This window comes from Diceros bicornis, chromosome 18 (genome assembly GCF_020826845.1).
Source record: "Diceros bicornis minor isolate mBicDic1 chromosome 18, mDicBic1.mat.cur, whole genome shotgun sequence".
Taxonomy (NCBI): Eukaryota; Metazoa; Chordata; class Mammalia; order Perissodactyla; family Rhinocerotidae; genus Diceros; species Diceros bicornis.
In genome coordinates, this window is record NC_080757.1 from 8,115,909 (window position 1) to 8,129,394 (window position 13,486).

Consider the following 13,486-nt stretch of genomic DNA (forward strand, 5'->3'; position numbering starts at 1 on the left):
GTCAGTGAATGCAGGGAGCACATTAATGGTCACCTCTGTGGAAGGCTGAACGTGTTACCAAACCAGGTCCGTTTTGCCTGCTGCCCAGAAAGCCAAACACCGAGATGGCGAGATTGCAGCAGAGAGAGGGTTTTTTAATCACAAGGCAGCCAAGTGAGGAAATGGGAGAACGAGTCTCAAATCCACTTCCTCAAAAATAGGGACTCAGGGATATTTATGGAGTAGGGAGCAAGGTGGTCTGAAACGTGGAGATAGATGATTGGAGGTGAGGAGAGGTGAGGTAACTGATGATCTGCGCAAGCGTAGTCAGACTTCATGCCTCTTCATAAGATGCATGTTCACAAAATGGCAGTGTTAGCATGACCCGAGGGTGGAGTTTTTAGTGTCTTGACGTCAAAAGGTCACTTACTGGACATCTGCGCAGGCCCAGGTGATGGGTGGACAAAGGGTTCTAATCTCTTCTTACAGCCTCATGTGGGAGACCATACGTTCACCTATGGGAATGGGAGCGCCATTCATTCACCTGTGAAATAACTGTTGGTATTTTTTGCTTACAAAAGAGGAATACAAGCCTATAAAAGTACAAATATGATGAGTATTCTGAGCAAAAAATGTCCAAAGCTCATTCACATAGAAGAATAATTGGAAAAAGTTTACCTGAGCTTATTTTCTTTCTTTTTTATTATGAATTTTAAGTTACATAGTTAATACATAAATACATTCTCCTTGTAAAAGTAAAGGAATTTCAGGTAAGGCTAAACAATAAAGTCCATTTTGAGGACTATATGTCCCCCCCCCCGCCCACCACCAGTCTCCTCCCTGGTTTATTCATGCCACTTTCATTCATTTTGTTTCTAATTTTCAGCACTGGATATATTATCCAAAAATGCCATTTCAGAATATCTGAGGAGCTACCACACACTGAAGCCATACACACATTTTGTTACGCAAATAACTACTAAACAATGAGACTGAGGATTTGGGGGCCAGGAGGGGAACAAAAACACAAAGCTAAGTCACTCTCTGTCTATAAAGGTAAACAAAATCAAACTACAAATGGAAAGTTCTTTCCTTCTCGTAATTTATAATTCTGTCTGGAACTCTGCCTCTCCCTTTCAACATCATTTTGTCAGGATAGACGTGAACTGTGCCAAAAGCCTGGCTGTCCGGAGCTGTTTCAATAACCCCTTCCAGGTTGACGTGGTGCACACCAAAAGGATCCTTAGAGTAGCCACCATCGTGAGTGTGACCAGCGAAGAAACACACCACACACTGGTGAGACCAAATGATCCCCAGGGCATCTCTGTAATTCCAGGCCAGGCACACACGGTCAGAGGCCTCAGGGTAAATGGGAAGATGGCCTGTTAGTTAAAGAGAAGAAGAGTTATGAATCAATTAAAAAATATCTCTTTCACCAAAATAAATGGCTAAAAACTAGCACTCAGAAAAAAAAAAGTGTATTACTACCTCATTATGGACTGAGATCAGAGAGAATCCACATACATGAAGAACTAGGTAATCTATAGCCACATCTCTGGAGCATAAAGAAGTTGAGACAGTTCACATATAAAGGGAGAGAGGCCACTGCAGAGGCAGAAACCCTAAGGTCCCTACTGCCTACGGAGTTTTAAGATGTGCAAACAGAGGGAGACCAGGGGCATCTGTGCAGGGCGGTCTGCAAAGGCAGCCAGGAATCGAGCAGATGCTGTGCGGAACCCAGTCTCTTCGATTTCCTTTTATGAGTGTTATATACTCAGAAAGATGTACTCCTAAATAGAAGAACAGTCTAGGGATGGGCCATGGATTCTATGTCATTTATATAAACACTCAATGCTGTAGAACTGATTCGTGCCATTTAAACGCCTCCATGAGATCAAGGCAACCATAGCCATCTTATAGATTAGAAAATTGAGTTAAAGCAGGGAATAGTCATGCTAGGACCCACAGGAGATATGTGGATGTAGAGCCAGGAGAATTTCGAACTCCTGATGCCAAGACATATATGAAGCCACGTCATGTATCAGGCCAGTTTCACAGTGAAGTAGAGGAACAACAGTTCACTGGTCTTTGCTTTTTCCTATTAAATCACTTTCCTTTTTTCTCTCTGTTAGTGTTCATTTTTATTTTTATTCTGAATATTTTTATTCTGCTTAATATCTATTAGTTTGCAATACAAATTAAAAGGGGGGGATTAACGACCCCTAAAGCAGGAAAGGCGTCAGAAGAGCTTATGGGTGCGTGTGTGCACACGTGCGCACGCACACACTGATGACCACCCTTCAAGCTGTGATAAAGGCTAAGAGTCCAAAGAGGCTGTGTGCCTTTCCAGATCCAGATGCCACCATGGACTCACCTGTCAAGCCCCTGTGGCATCTGACACAATTAGTCGCTCCCTTCTCCTTGAAATACTTGGCTGCCAGGACACCGCTAGTCATCCTAGTTTTCCTCCAACCTCAGTGGCCGCTGTCACTCTCCTTCGCTGGCTCCTCATTTCCCCATTGTCTTATTAGGACTGCCTGAATGCTTGGTCCTTGGGCTTCACTCATCTACAACTAATGGCTTGGTGATCTCGTAGTAATTTACAGTTTAAATGTCACCTATATTCTTTCAACTTCCACATTTATATATCTAGCCCAAACTTCTATTCTGAATTTCAGACTCACATATCCAAACTGCTTATCAACATCTCCACTGATGTCTAATAGGCATCTGATATCTAACAGGCACCTGAAACTTAATATTTTCAAACTTGAACTCCTGAACTCTCCACCCAAAACCCCCTCCTACTGCAGTGTTCCATGTCTCTGCTAATAGCAATTCTATCCTTCCAACTGCAGGCCAAACTCAAGAAGCAGGCAAAATGACCTCTGAGTAGCCAAAATAAAAGTGAAAAAGCAAACAAAAACAAAAGAAAACTTATTAGTCATTTTAAACTTTGCTAAAGAAAACCTAAGGCACTAAGTCATTAAAGGTTTGTTCACCCAGTTTCTAAGCTTACAGCAAAGTGGAAGACCTTTGAGACTGCTCATGCAGATACGCGCACTGACGTAAGTAAAGAGAAACGGGAAGAATAAAGGACAACATGGGAAAGGAGCCTGGGGTATAAAACGTGGCCTCTGGTCTCTGTCCTGTCAGTAGCTATATGATTTAAGCTATGTAGTTTAATCTCGTTTGGTTCAGCTTCCTTGTGTTTAAAATTAAATGGTCTGGCTATATAATCTCCAGGTCCCTTTTAGCTCCAGTATTCTCTCAAGTAACAGGTACAGCCTGGCAGTGGAAAACTAAAAAGCAGAGACAAGTCAGCAAGTATCCCAGTTTCTGAGACCACTTATTGTAGAGCCAGACAGTGTCACATCATGCCAGTAATCCGAGGGCACCTTATATTTTCCAAGCCTTGAATGACATTTAATATTCCAATGGTAGCAAAAACACCCCTACTCCCTCTACACGTTTTTACATCAGTGAAAGATTAATAAGTAAAAACTACTTTTATAGAAATATAATTTTTATATTATCAACCATCTGAATAGCCTGTCATTTTCAAAGGGTTTTCATGTTCAAAATTTCATTGATACAATATTGAGAAAACTGCAGTTTGTAGGTTCAAGATTTGTCCAGAGTCACACAGCTCATAGAAACAAGAGCCAGAGTGCCATCCCATTCTTGTGATCCTAAGCCCAGTCTTCTCATCCATTGTGCCACATTCATTTTAACCAAGGGATCTAATCTCAGCCCCCAAACCAAGTACACCAGCCATACTGCAAATCCAAAGTCAGTTCTTTGTGTGTGTGTGCGAGCACACACGTGCACACATCTACATCTGAGAGTACTTCAAGCACCTCCAGATTCCTATACGCTCTGATGGCAGGACTTCTGTAAAAAAGTATTTCCTTGCAATTGCATGGTAAACACAGTTACAGAACTGAAGTGCTCACTGCCAGCTGGGTCTCTAACCCCGTCCCCTGCTGATCAGCTTTGCTCTCACCCAGGCAGCAGAGGCCTTGTTCGGTGGCCACTGCACTGATGGGTAGGTCTCCTGAGGCTGAGATTTGGTATGAGGCCTGGACTAAATTTTTCACTTAAATATTACTATACAAATTGATCCCATTTGGGGAAATTCTACTTTGAAACCCAAAAGGCCAACTCACAAGCTCTAATATATGGCAAGATTTTTTTGTTATTTTACAATTCTTTCCTGACTCAACCTTAAATGTTAATCTTATATTCAGATTGTTTCTCAATAAAAAATTTTAAACTAAGCATTCACTTTATAGAAAGAGGATATCGTAACACAAATATTGTTAGCATGCTTTAAAACCTAACTTTTCCTATTCTCTAAAATGCTAGTGTAATCAAATAATTTAAATACTTACTCACAATCACCACTTTTTCTTGGTTTGTGTCAGAGAATGTAAGAACTTCATTCAACCAGTTCAGCTGTTCTTGGCTGAATCCTCCATTAAACTGGACAAACTGGGGCTCAGAAAGTCCTGAAATGATCAGTCAGACCCATCAAATGTCATTTTTTTCCTCATTTGGGCATTTGAACTTAGCTAATATGGGGACACCTGTACTCTTCTTTAGGAATATTTGGCAGCAATTAACTTAAAACGGGAAACCACAAGCTTTCAGAGCAACATACAACTAAACCACACTGTATCTCACTCCTCGTCTTGCCACGCCTCTGCTTACTTCACTAGCTTCCCATTACATTCAAGATAAAACAGAGACTCCTTACTATGTCCGCTGAGCCACAATAAAATCATCTTGCACCCTACTGGCCCTTTCCTGCATTCTTCAGTACCGTCAGGTCCTCTGCTCGGCGCCTCTGCATTTTTCTCTCTCTCTTGAACACTCTGCCCCACCTTGCCCTTCCCAAGAATGACTCCTTCCTGTCATTCAGGTTCAGCTTCGACGTTTTTCTCCTTGGAGAGGCTATCTCTGACCACCTAAACTAAAACAGTACCCCTAGTCCTTTTCTATAATATTATATCTTATTTTTTTGGCGGCATTTATTGCTGTGGAAATAATCTTGTTTGTGTTTCATTTATTTTCTGTCTGCCCAGCTACTTCTCTTGTTCCCTCCACTCCATCCATAAAACAACTGATAATGTCAGTATTGCTTACAGTTCTGAATAACTAGCCCTAAAAAAAGTGCCCAGCCCAGAACAGGCATTCAGAGAGCTGTTAAATAAACGAATCTTAAACCAACTGCAAACAATCCATGTGCCATGAGGCCTGTGAGAAATCCTGACCCTGAACAACAGCGACAATATACTTTTACCTTAATCATCCATCTTCCTGCTGAATAAAAGGTAGCTGAAGAATTTAAAGACAATGTATTAGACTCTCAGTTCAAAGGAATAATTCACCTTGAGGACTATTCAATTCCGTGTTTGGATTGTGCTCCCTCAGTATCTTCAGACACTGCTGGTATTTTGGAGAAGACTGATCCACGCCCAAGACACTCAAGTCATAAGCATCGAGTAAAATGAACCGGAATTTAGGGAATGGCACAAAATGGTAAGCATAGTAATCCTCTGAAGGCATAGTCTCAGGATGATGTACAATTTGGTCTTCTAGAAACTTGGTGTTAAGTTTAGAGCTTGTTAAATAGTCTCTGCTGAAGTTATAGAATTCATGATTTCCCCATGTATGATGAACTGGGACTTTAAGCATTTGGAATGTGTTCATAACAACTTCTAGAGACTTTTCTGATGCTTTACATTGCGCATTATATCCATCGATGATATCTCCAAGCTGAAGTACACAACAGGGTGGGCTGCTTTCTTTATTCCAGTGTTCAATAGCACCCTGTAGGTGAAGAAGACTGTGTCTGTAGTACCTCCGTCTGCTTCCACTGAAATTATAGCCATCTTCTAAGTCAGCATATTGAATATCTGTGATAACTCCAAAGGAGAAGAGAAGTTCTGAACTCTCACTTAGGGTTCCAGGATTGGGCTGATCATCCATAACCTCCAAACAGGTTTCTAAATAAACTAAATAAAGGAAAAAGGATAACTAAGTTATAAACATCCTAACTTTCTAAATAGACTGAAGAAAAAGGTAAAATGAATGTTAAACTTAATAGTTAATCCACTAGGTAGCTTGGTATAGACAAAAGTGCATGGGCTTTAGTCTGATGGTCTTATGTCCAAAGTACCAAGTCCTCAAAATGCTTCACTATTCCCATCTGTAAAATGGAGGATAACCTCTATTCTTTAGAAGAGTACCAATTTATAAAGGGGTATTATCCTATTAATGAATAGGCATTCTAATTCTAGTCAAGTCAAATTCAAATCAGGTATAATTTGCAATTTTTAAGAAATATACACTAGTTTTAAACACACATGCACACACACACACACCTTAATCCACAAACACCAAAATAATTCTATCAAAAGTTCAGGATTTTTTTGGGAGGGAAGTTGTATATTACACTCATTCATTGTACTTTTTACGTTAGATGCCTGCTATGGGTATTTCATGTCTTTTCTCTTTGGTGGTAGTCACCTGAAATAAGTTCCTCATATTTTGTATCATAGAATAACAGAGAGAGGTAATAAAGCTATGAGAGAATTAATTTTAAACAAACAAAAAAATCTGGCACAAAAACTGTGACATTGATGTGACTATTTTCATTTCTGTGAGTAGTGGTTCCTGGCTCTTCAATAGCTGAATTCTAATTTGAACCAGGTTTTTAAAACCTAAATATTAATTCCCCTTCCCTACAGTCAAAACAGGAAATATGTAATCTTTTTTTCTTACACGATTTCTGCCCTGCCTCAGTGGCCAAGAAGTGCAAGAAATTTAGACTTGAAAAAGCTATTATTTTATTAGATTGTTTATAATCTAAATTTATAATCTCTTAAAACAGCCAAGAACTCTAAGGATTAAAATAAAAATCAAAGGCCAAGATCCTAAATTATCAACTATTCTTGTTATAAAGGCTACAGGAGTAAATTGGGCTGTGGTGTCTACGTTTATTAAAACCTAGTTGTTTCTAAAAATTCATTTGGAATTTCTAAAATTACTGTCAGACTCTTGGTCTCCAGTCATTTGCCCCAAGTACCCACTGAGTTCTTTTTAATCCTCTACAGACGTGAAATCCTAACTGTCGGAGTGTTCCTATCAGAGGGGGTGGCAGCAACTCCACAACTGGCAATAAGGGCCAGACTTCAATTTGATTTATTTGAGAATTAGGGGCCTCTGTTCATTCTAAAACTGCTGTCACTAATAGTACACTTTCTATCTGATCCACTCAGTACGAGCTTCAGCTACTTTCCTTTCTTCCTTAATCCAGCTGGGTATAATTGGCTCTAAAACAGGTAAAACAGCACCAGAAAAAGAGATGGAAATCCTGAAAAATGGCTTGTTCTTACACTATTTTTTTTTTTTCATTTGCTCATTTGGTCCTGCAGACCCCACCAGATACCAAGTCAGTTAATATGTATGGGGGTTGGAACAGATGACATATCTGATTTGAAAGGTGAACTCAGATATAATTACAATAAATACAAAACTCATCTAAGTCAGCTGAAAACCTCTAGTCTTATTAGGTTTCAATATTTGCAATTCAAGCACAGATTAATCAAACCAGAAGATAATTTAGCAAATGTATCACTGGAACGTTATTACCGAAGCTTAAGAGAAAACTTTCTGGGAATGCTTTTATCTCCGGCCAAACAAGCTTGTTTGTTTTTATCTTTAAACTCAGAGACATTGGGGTGATAATATGTACTGCGGATCTCCTGGAGGGCATTTAGTCCCAATACATTTGATCTTCTCCAGCAGACAGCTGTTATTTTTGTCTACCCAGCATTCGTTTCCTGTTCTGGTAACAGCACCCCAAAGTCTCTTTAGCCGTCTACCCAATGCCTCATTTTCAGTTTGACCTCTACCCCCTGGCTGAGGAAGGGGAGGGGTAGACACACGACCCAGACCTGGCCTATAAAAGCCTAGTTTCCCTCTGGTCAGTTAGGGGTAGGCATATAAATAAGCTGAGTCAATAAGCATCAGCCCTGGGCTTTTTGCTGGAACTACCAGCAAAACTACTGGAATTACTTCTGCTAAGCTGAGACCTGAGACTGGAGTTGCTGGGGAAAAGTTAACTGAAAAGAAACCCAATCTAGAAGGAAGCAAATCTGAAAGATGGAAAGAAGTCAAGTCTGGAAACATCAGTTGACCACCTGGATCCACCTGTCCCTTCTAGGACTTCTCTTGGTCATTTAGGTATACCAGCCAATAAATCCTGCTTTGAGTAAAGCCAAATTGAATTGGCTTTAAGATTTCTGTCATGTAGCTAATTTTTGACAAAGGTGCTAAGAACATGCAATGGAGAAAGGAAAGTCTCTTCAATAAATGGTGTTGGGGAAACTGGACAGCCACATGCAAAAGAATGAAAGTGGACCATGTGCTATCGCCATTCACAAAAATTAACTCAAAATGGATCAAAGACCTGAAGGTGAGACCTGAAACTATAAAACTCATAGAAGAAAATATAGGCAACACACTATTTGACATTGGTTTTAAAGGAATCTTTTCAGATGACATGCCTACCCAGACTAGGGAAACTAAAGAAAAAATAAACAAGTGGGACTTTATCAGATTAAAGAGCTTTTATAAGACAAGTGAAACCAGAATCAAGATGAACAGACAACCAACCAGCTGGGAGAGAATATTTGCAAAACATACATCTGACAAGGGGTTGATCTCCATAATATATAAAGAACTCACACAACTGAACAACAAAAAAACAAACAACCCGATCAAAAAATGGGCAGAGGAAATGAACAGACACTTCTCCAAGGAAGATATACAGATGGCCAATAGGCACATGAAAAGATGCTCAACATCACTAATCATCAGGGAAATGCAAATCAAAACAACACTAAGATACCACCTCACGCCCCGTTAGAATGGCTATAATCACCAAGACAAAAAACAACAAGTGTTGGAGAGGATGTGGAGAAACAGGAACCCTCATACACAGCTGGTGGGAATGCAAATTGGTGCAGCCTCTATGGAAAACAGTATGGAGATTCCTCAAAGAATTAAAAATAGAGATGCCCTATGATCCAGCCATCCACTACTGGGAATCTATCCAATGCACCTGAAATCAACAATCCAAAGAGGCTTATGCACCCCTATGTTCATTGCAGCATTATTCACCATAGCCAAGAAGTGGAAGCAACCTAAGTGTCCCTCGACTGACGATTGGATTAAGAAAATGTGGTATATATATACAATGGAATACTACTCAGCCATAAAAAAAGACAAAATCGTCCCATTTGCAACAACATGGATGGGCCTGGAGTGTATTATGTTAAGTGAAATAAGCCAGAAAGAGAAAGGCAGACACCATGTGATCTCACTCATATGTGAAATATAAACCAACACATGGACAGAGAAAACTGGACTGTGGTTACCAGGGGCAGTGGGGGTGGGGGGTGGGGGGTGGGCACAAGGGGTGAAGGGAGTCATATATATGGTGATGGACAAACAAAAATGTACAACCCCAAATTTCACAATGTTAGAAACCATTAAAACATCAATTAAAAAAAAAAAAAAGATTTCTGTCATGTGATATGAAAAGTCCTGTCAGATACACCGTCCACTGGAACACAGTTCAGTTTAGGAAAGCTCAAGGGTATACTAAGAAAACAGTAATGTGTTCTGTGGTAGAAAAGACATCCAAAATGCTGAATACACACAGCTTTTAAAAATAAGGTAAGGATAAGGAACATTCAATTTTATTAAATAAAGAAATTATTTTGAAACACAAATTTAATTCATACTGTGATCTGTTAAGGGAAAGATAAGAGGCAAGAGAGGAGGACAAGGCCACATTCAAGGAAAGACAGGATCAGAAGTGAGCAAGGCAGGGCAAAATTAACCAAGTGGACAGGGGATGGACTCTCCTGACTAGTTCCGAGTCTCTTATTGTATGGTTCAGGGAGATGCCAGGGAGCTCAGAGAGGTTGGTCCTGGTGGACAGAGAGAAGAAACACCCAAAGACACCTCCACTGGGGAGACTTAGAATTAATAAACATTTCAATGCCGTAGAACTTTTTTGAAATAGTCGCCATCCTCCACCAAATACACACAAAAAAGTAGATGAGTAGAGGATAATTGTTGAAGCTAGTAATGGGTACCTGAGGTTTATTCTCTCTACTTTTATGCATGTTTTTAAATGTCTACAATATAAAGTTTTAAAAAAGCATTCTAAAGTTTAGAGAAAATAAAAGTCTGGAAGAATTAGAAGACCTAAGGAAATAATCTGCTTTTGAAAAGAAAGGAAAATAGCAAGTTTTTAGCAAACTGTGTTCCGCAAGTTTTGCCTGCACCATTTATAATATACTAAGTTATCTAAGTTTTAGTTAAGAGGTATCATGATGAACTGCTGAAAGCTTTGAAATTGAAGACCTGAAACTGAATTGTAGTCCCAGTTTTTCCTAGAGCAAAATAACCCTCACCAGCTGCTGTGAGATTCAGCTAAGTTATAATGCACAGTAATCTACTTTATAAATCATAAAGCACTATATGCATGTTAAGAAAATTAGATTTTAATTGTATATCTGAAACTACATCTGCCTAGTGAAGCTCAAGATAACTAAAACTACTGCAATTTTTTATAGAACAGAATAATGTAGAAAACTTTACAAGATTTTCTCCCAAAATTCCTACAAAAAGTCATGGTGCAGGATAAGCAGCCAGCTTTTGTGAAAACCACCTTTCATCAATGATTTTTAAGAATAGGAAGACATACCCAGGGATGCTCACTTGCTGAAAACTTGCTACAAGGTGATACTAATAAAACTTCTGTAATAATTAAGACTGGCAGAAGGCTGAAGCTCCTTTCACACTATTGTCAAAGGGAAAAAAAAAGGGGGTGGGAGGAGTGACAAGTCCGGACATTAGTAAGGGGAGACCGTATAAGGGGAACTACTGCAACAGAGAGGCGCTCAAAGCCTCCGCCAGGAGTGTCTTGGGGAAGCGGTGGGTGAGCAAAGTTTTTATATGCAGAGCCCATGGGATAGGTGGCTGTGGAAAGATGAAGAAGACCTTGAAACTTAACTCTGCTAAATACTGCACTAACAGGAGAGGTGAGGCAGGACATGTTTGTGACTCGGCACATGGGGAGGGAGTCTAGACTTGATATGAAGCAAACAAGCAGTGCCGGAGAGGTCACACAAAGTTAGGCCTAGCTGTCCTAGTCAAAACAGCCTCAAGTTATGTCAAGCACAAAATGTGATCAGCCTTGTCACTACTGAGAGAACAAATATTAGATATTATCTATGTCCTGTCTCTTTCAAGAAAAGTATCTAAAGCAAAAGAAAAAAAAACCACATTTGGTGATCTTGGTGGTTTACTAGTAGTAATAAAAGTGATAACGTTTACACTAGATAATGTTTCAGGTATCATTTAACACTAAAGTTTCTTGGGTCCATGAAATCAGGCTCAGAGGTGTTATTAGCAATTCATCCAACGTATAGTTATAAAACCCCTACTTTGAGTCAGGAACTGTTTTAGAAACTAGTATTTTATTTAGTATTATAAATTTAATGAAAAAGTTGTATAAATGCTTTGGTAAACAAATAAATAAAGGGTGAAGCTATTAAAAGAATTACTTTGGCAAATAAAATTTAACAGAACACCTGAAAACAACACTAAGTTCGATTTTAATTTGTATGACATGTGTTTGATCAGTTAACCCACAATTGAGCAAAGAGATGAACAATAATTTTATATGCTCATTGCCTGAATAAGCAAAGTACTTTGGTGCCTTTTTGTCAATTTGAGGAATAACTTCTCCCTGGGCAAACAAATACAGAGAAATAAGAGAGTAAAAAAATCTTACCGACAGGCAACTTAAGACAGAAACATTAGTTTGGATAAGAACGATTTGAAGTGCTGTGGGCAAATACACAGAAATAAGAGACTAAAGAAATCTTAGCCACAGGCAACTTACAACGGAAACAACAGTTTGATTAAGAACAATCTGATGTGCTGAGCAAACATTTACTTTGAGCAAATACTCCAGAAAACTCCAGCTCAACTTCCAATCAAGAAACATGGGGGGCCAGCCCCGTGGCTTAGCGGTTGGGTGTGCACGCTCCGCTACTGGCGGCCCGTGTTCGGATCCCGGGCGCGCACGGATGCACCGCTTCTCCGGCCATGCTGAGGCTGCGTCCCACATACAGCAACTAGAAGGATGTGCAGCTATGACATACAACTATCCACTGGGGCTTTGGGGAAGAAAAAAAGGAGGAGGATTGGCAATAGATGTTAGCTCAGGGCAGGTCTTCCTCAGCAAAAAGAGGAGGATTAGCACGGATGTTAGCTCAGGGCTGATCTCCCTCACCAAAAAAAAAAAAAGAAACGTGGGTAACACTAGACTACAACTTTCCTGTCTTAGAGATCAGCAGCTTGGCTAATGATGCCGGCTCACAGAAAATACCACGCTCTGTTCTCACAATCACAATCATTTCCTTTTTCTGTATTTTGCGAATCCACCACGGAGGTGGGGAGGGTTAAAATTGCAGACATTGAGACAAAAACAAAGGCAAGACAAGTGAATGTGAGTTTAACTTTCACAAGGCATGAAAAATAAACCTACAAATACTCTTAGCCTCACAAATATTGTACGGCTGTATCCAAACAAGATAAGCAGTCCCAGAGGAGGAACTCATCAACAAACTTGACATGACGAAACTCCACGGGGCAGTGGAGTCAGCGGGAGCATTTTAAGAAACTGGAGCCCAGGGAGACGAAGACAAGGGATGGGGTGTGACACCGCATATACTACTTCGTACCGTTATTTATAATTAGATTACATTCTAACCTGGGAACAACTAGAAGCGCCAGGCACTTCAGTCATACTTGTCTAGCCACCCTAATCACTCAAATTATCCTTACTAGCAATTTTTTTAAAAGTCCAAGACTGTATCAAGTGCAATGGATCCGCTTCTATCTTAGGGATACAAAGGTATCAACAACCTTGCACTTCCAGCTGACCGGCCTCCAGACTGGGCTGGACGAGGGCGACAAGGGTGGGGACGGAGGCTGCCCGGCCCCGCCGGGCGGTGCTGTCTCTTTCCCGAGGCTGGGGGTGCCCGGAGGAGCGAGGAGCCGGCTTCGGGCGCCCTAGCCCCGAGCCTCCGAGCAGCGCGGGGCGCCCCCAGCGCTCAGGACCACCGGCCGGGCCGCGCAGCCCGGACCCGGAGGCAGCCCCACCCCCAGGCCCTGCTGTCCACTCCTGCCCGCCCGGCCGGGCAGCTCCCCCCCCCCCCCGCCCGACCCAGTCCGGGCCGGACACGCCTCCAACAGCGGGGAAACACCTACCGCGCGCCGGCTCCTCGGTTAAGGACTCCCTGACTAGCGGCCAGGCAACCGCGCCACCATCGAGTGGAGCGACAAGAGCGGCTCCTTTCGACTTCCGGAGGAAGCGGAAACGGCGCCGGAAGTCGGGGGGCGGGTCAAAGTA

The 13,486-nt window shown here is 41.1% G+C and overlaps 1 protein-coding gene across 1 annotated transcript; it reads right to left on the reverse strand.

The window, feature by feature from the left end:
* Window positions 1-663: 663 nt before the first annotated feature.
* On the reverse strand, window positions 664-13,414 carry ADPRM (ADP-ribose/CDP-alcohol diphosphatase, manganese dependent). Its single transcript, XM_058559705.1, has 4 exons — window positions 13,345-13,414; window positions 5,373-5,999; window positions 4,374-4,490; window positions 664-1,361 (listed from the first exon to the last, which is right to left on the reverse strand). Exons 2-4 carry the CDS (start codon window positions 5,971-5,973, stop codon window positions 1,051-1,053), a joined length of 1,029 nt encoding a protein of 342 aa, XP_058415688.1. The 5' UTR covers window positions 5,974-5,999; window positions 13,345-13,414; the 3' UTR covers window positions 664-1,050.
* Window positions 13,415-13,486: the final 72 nt, after the last annotated feature.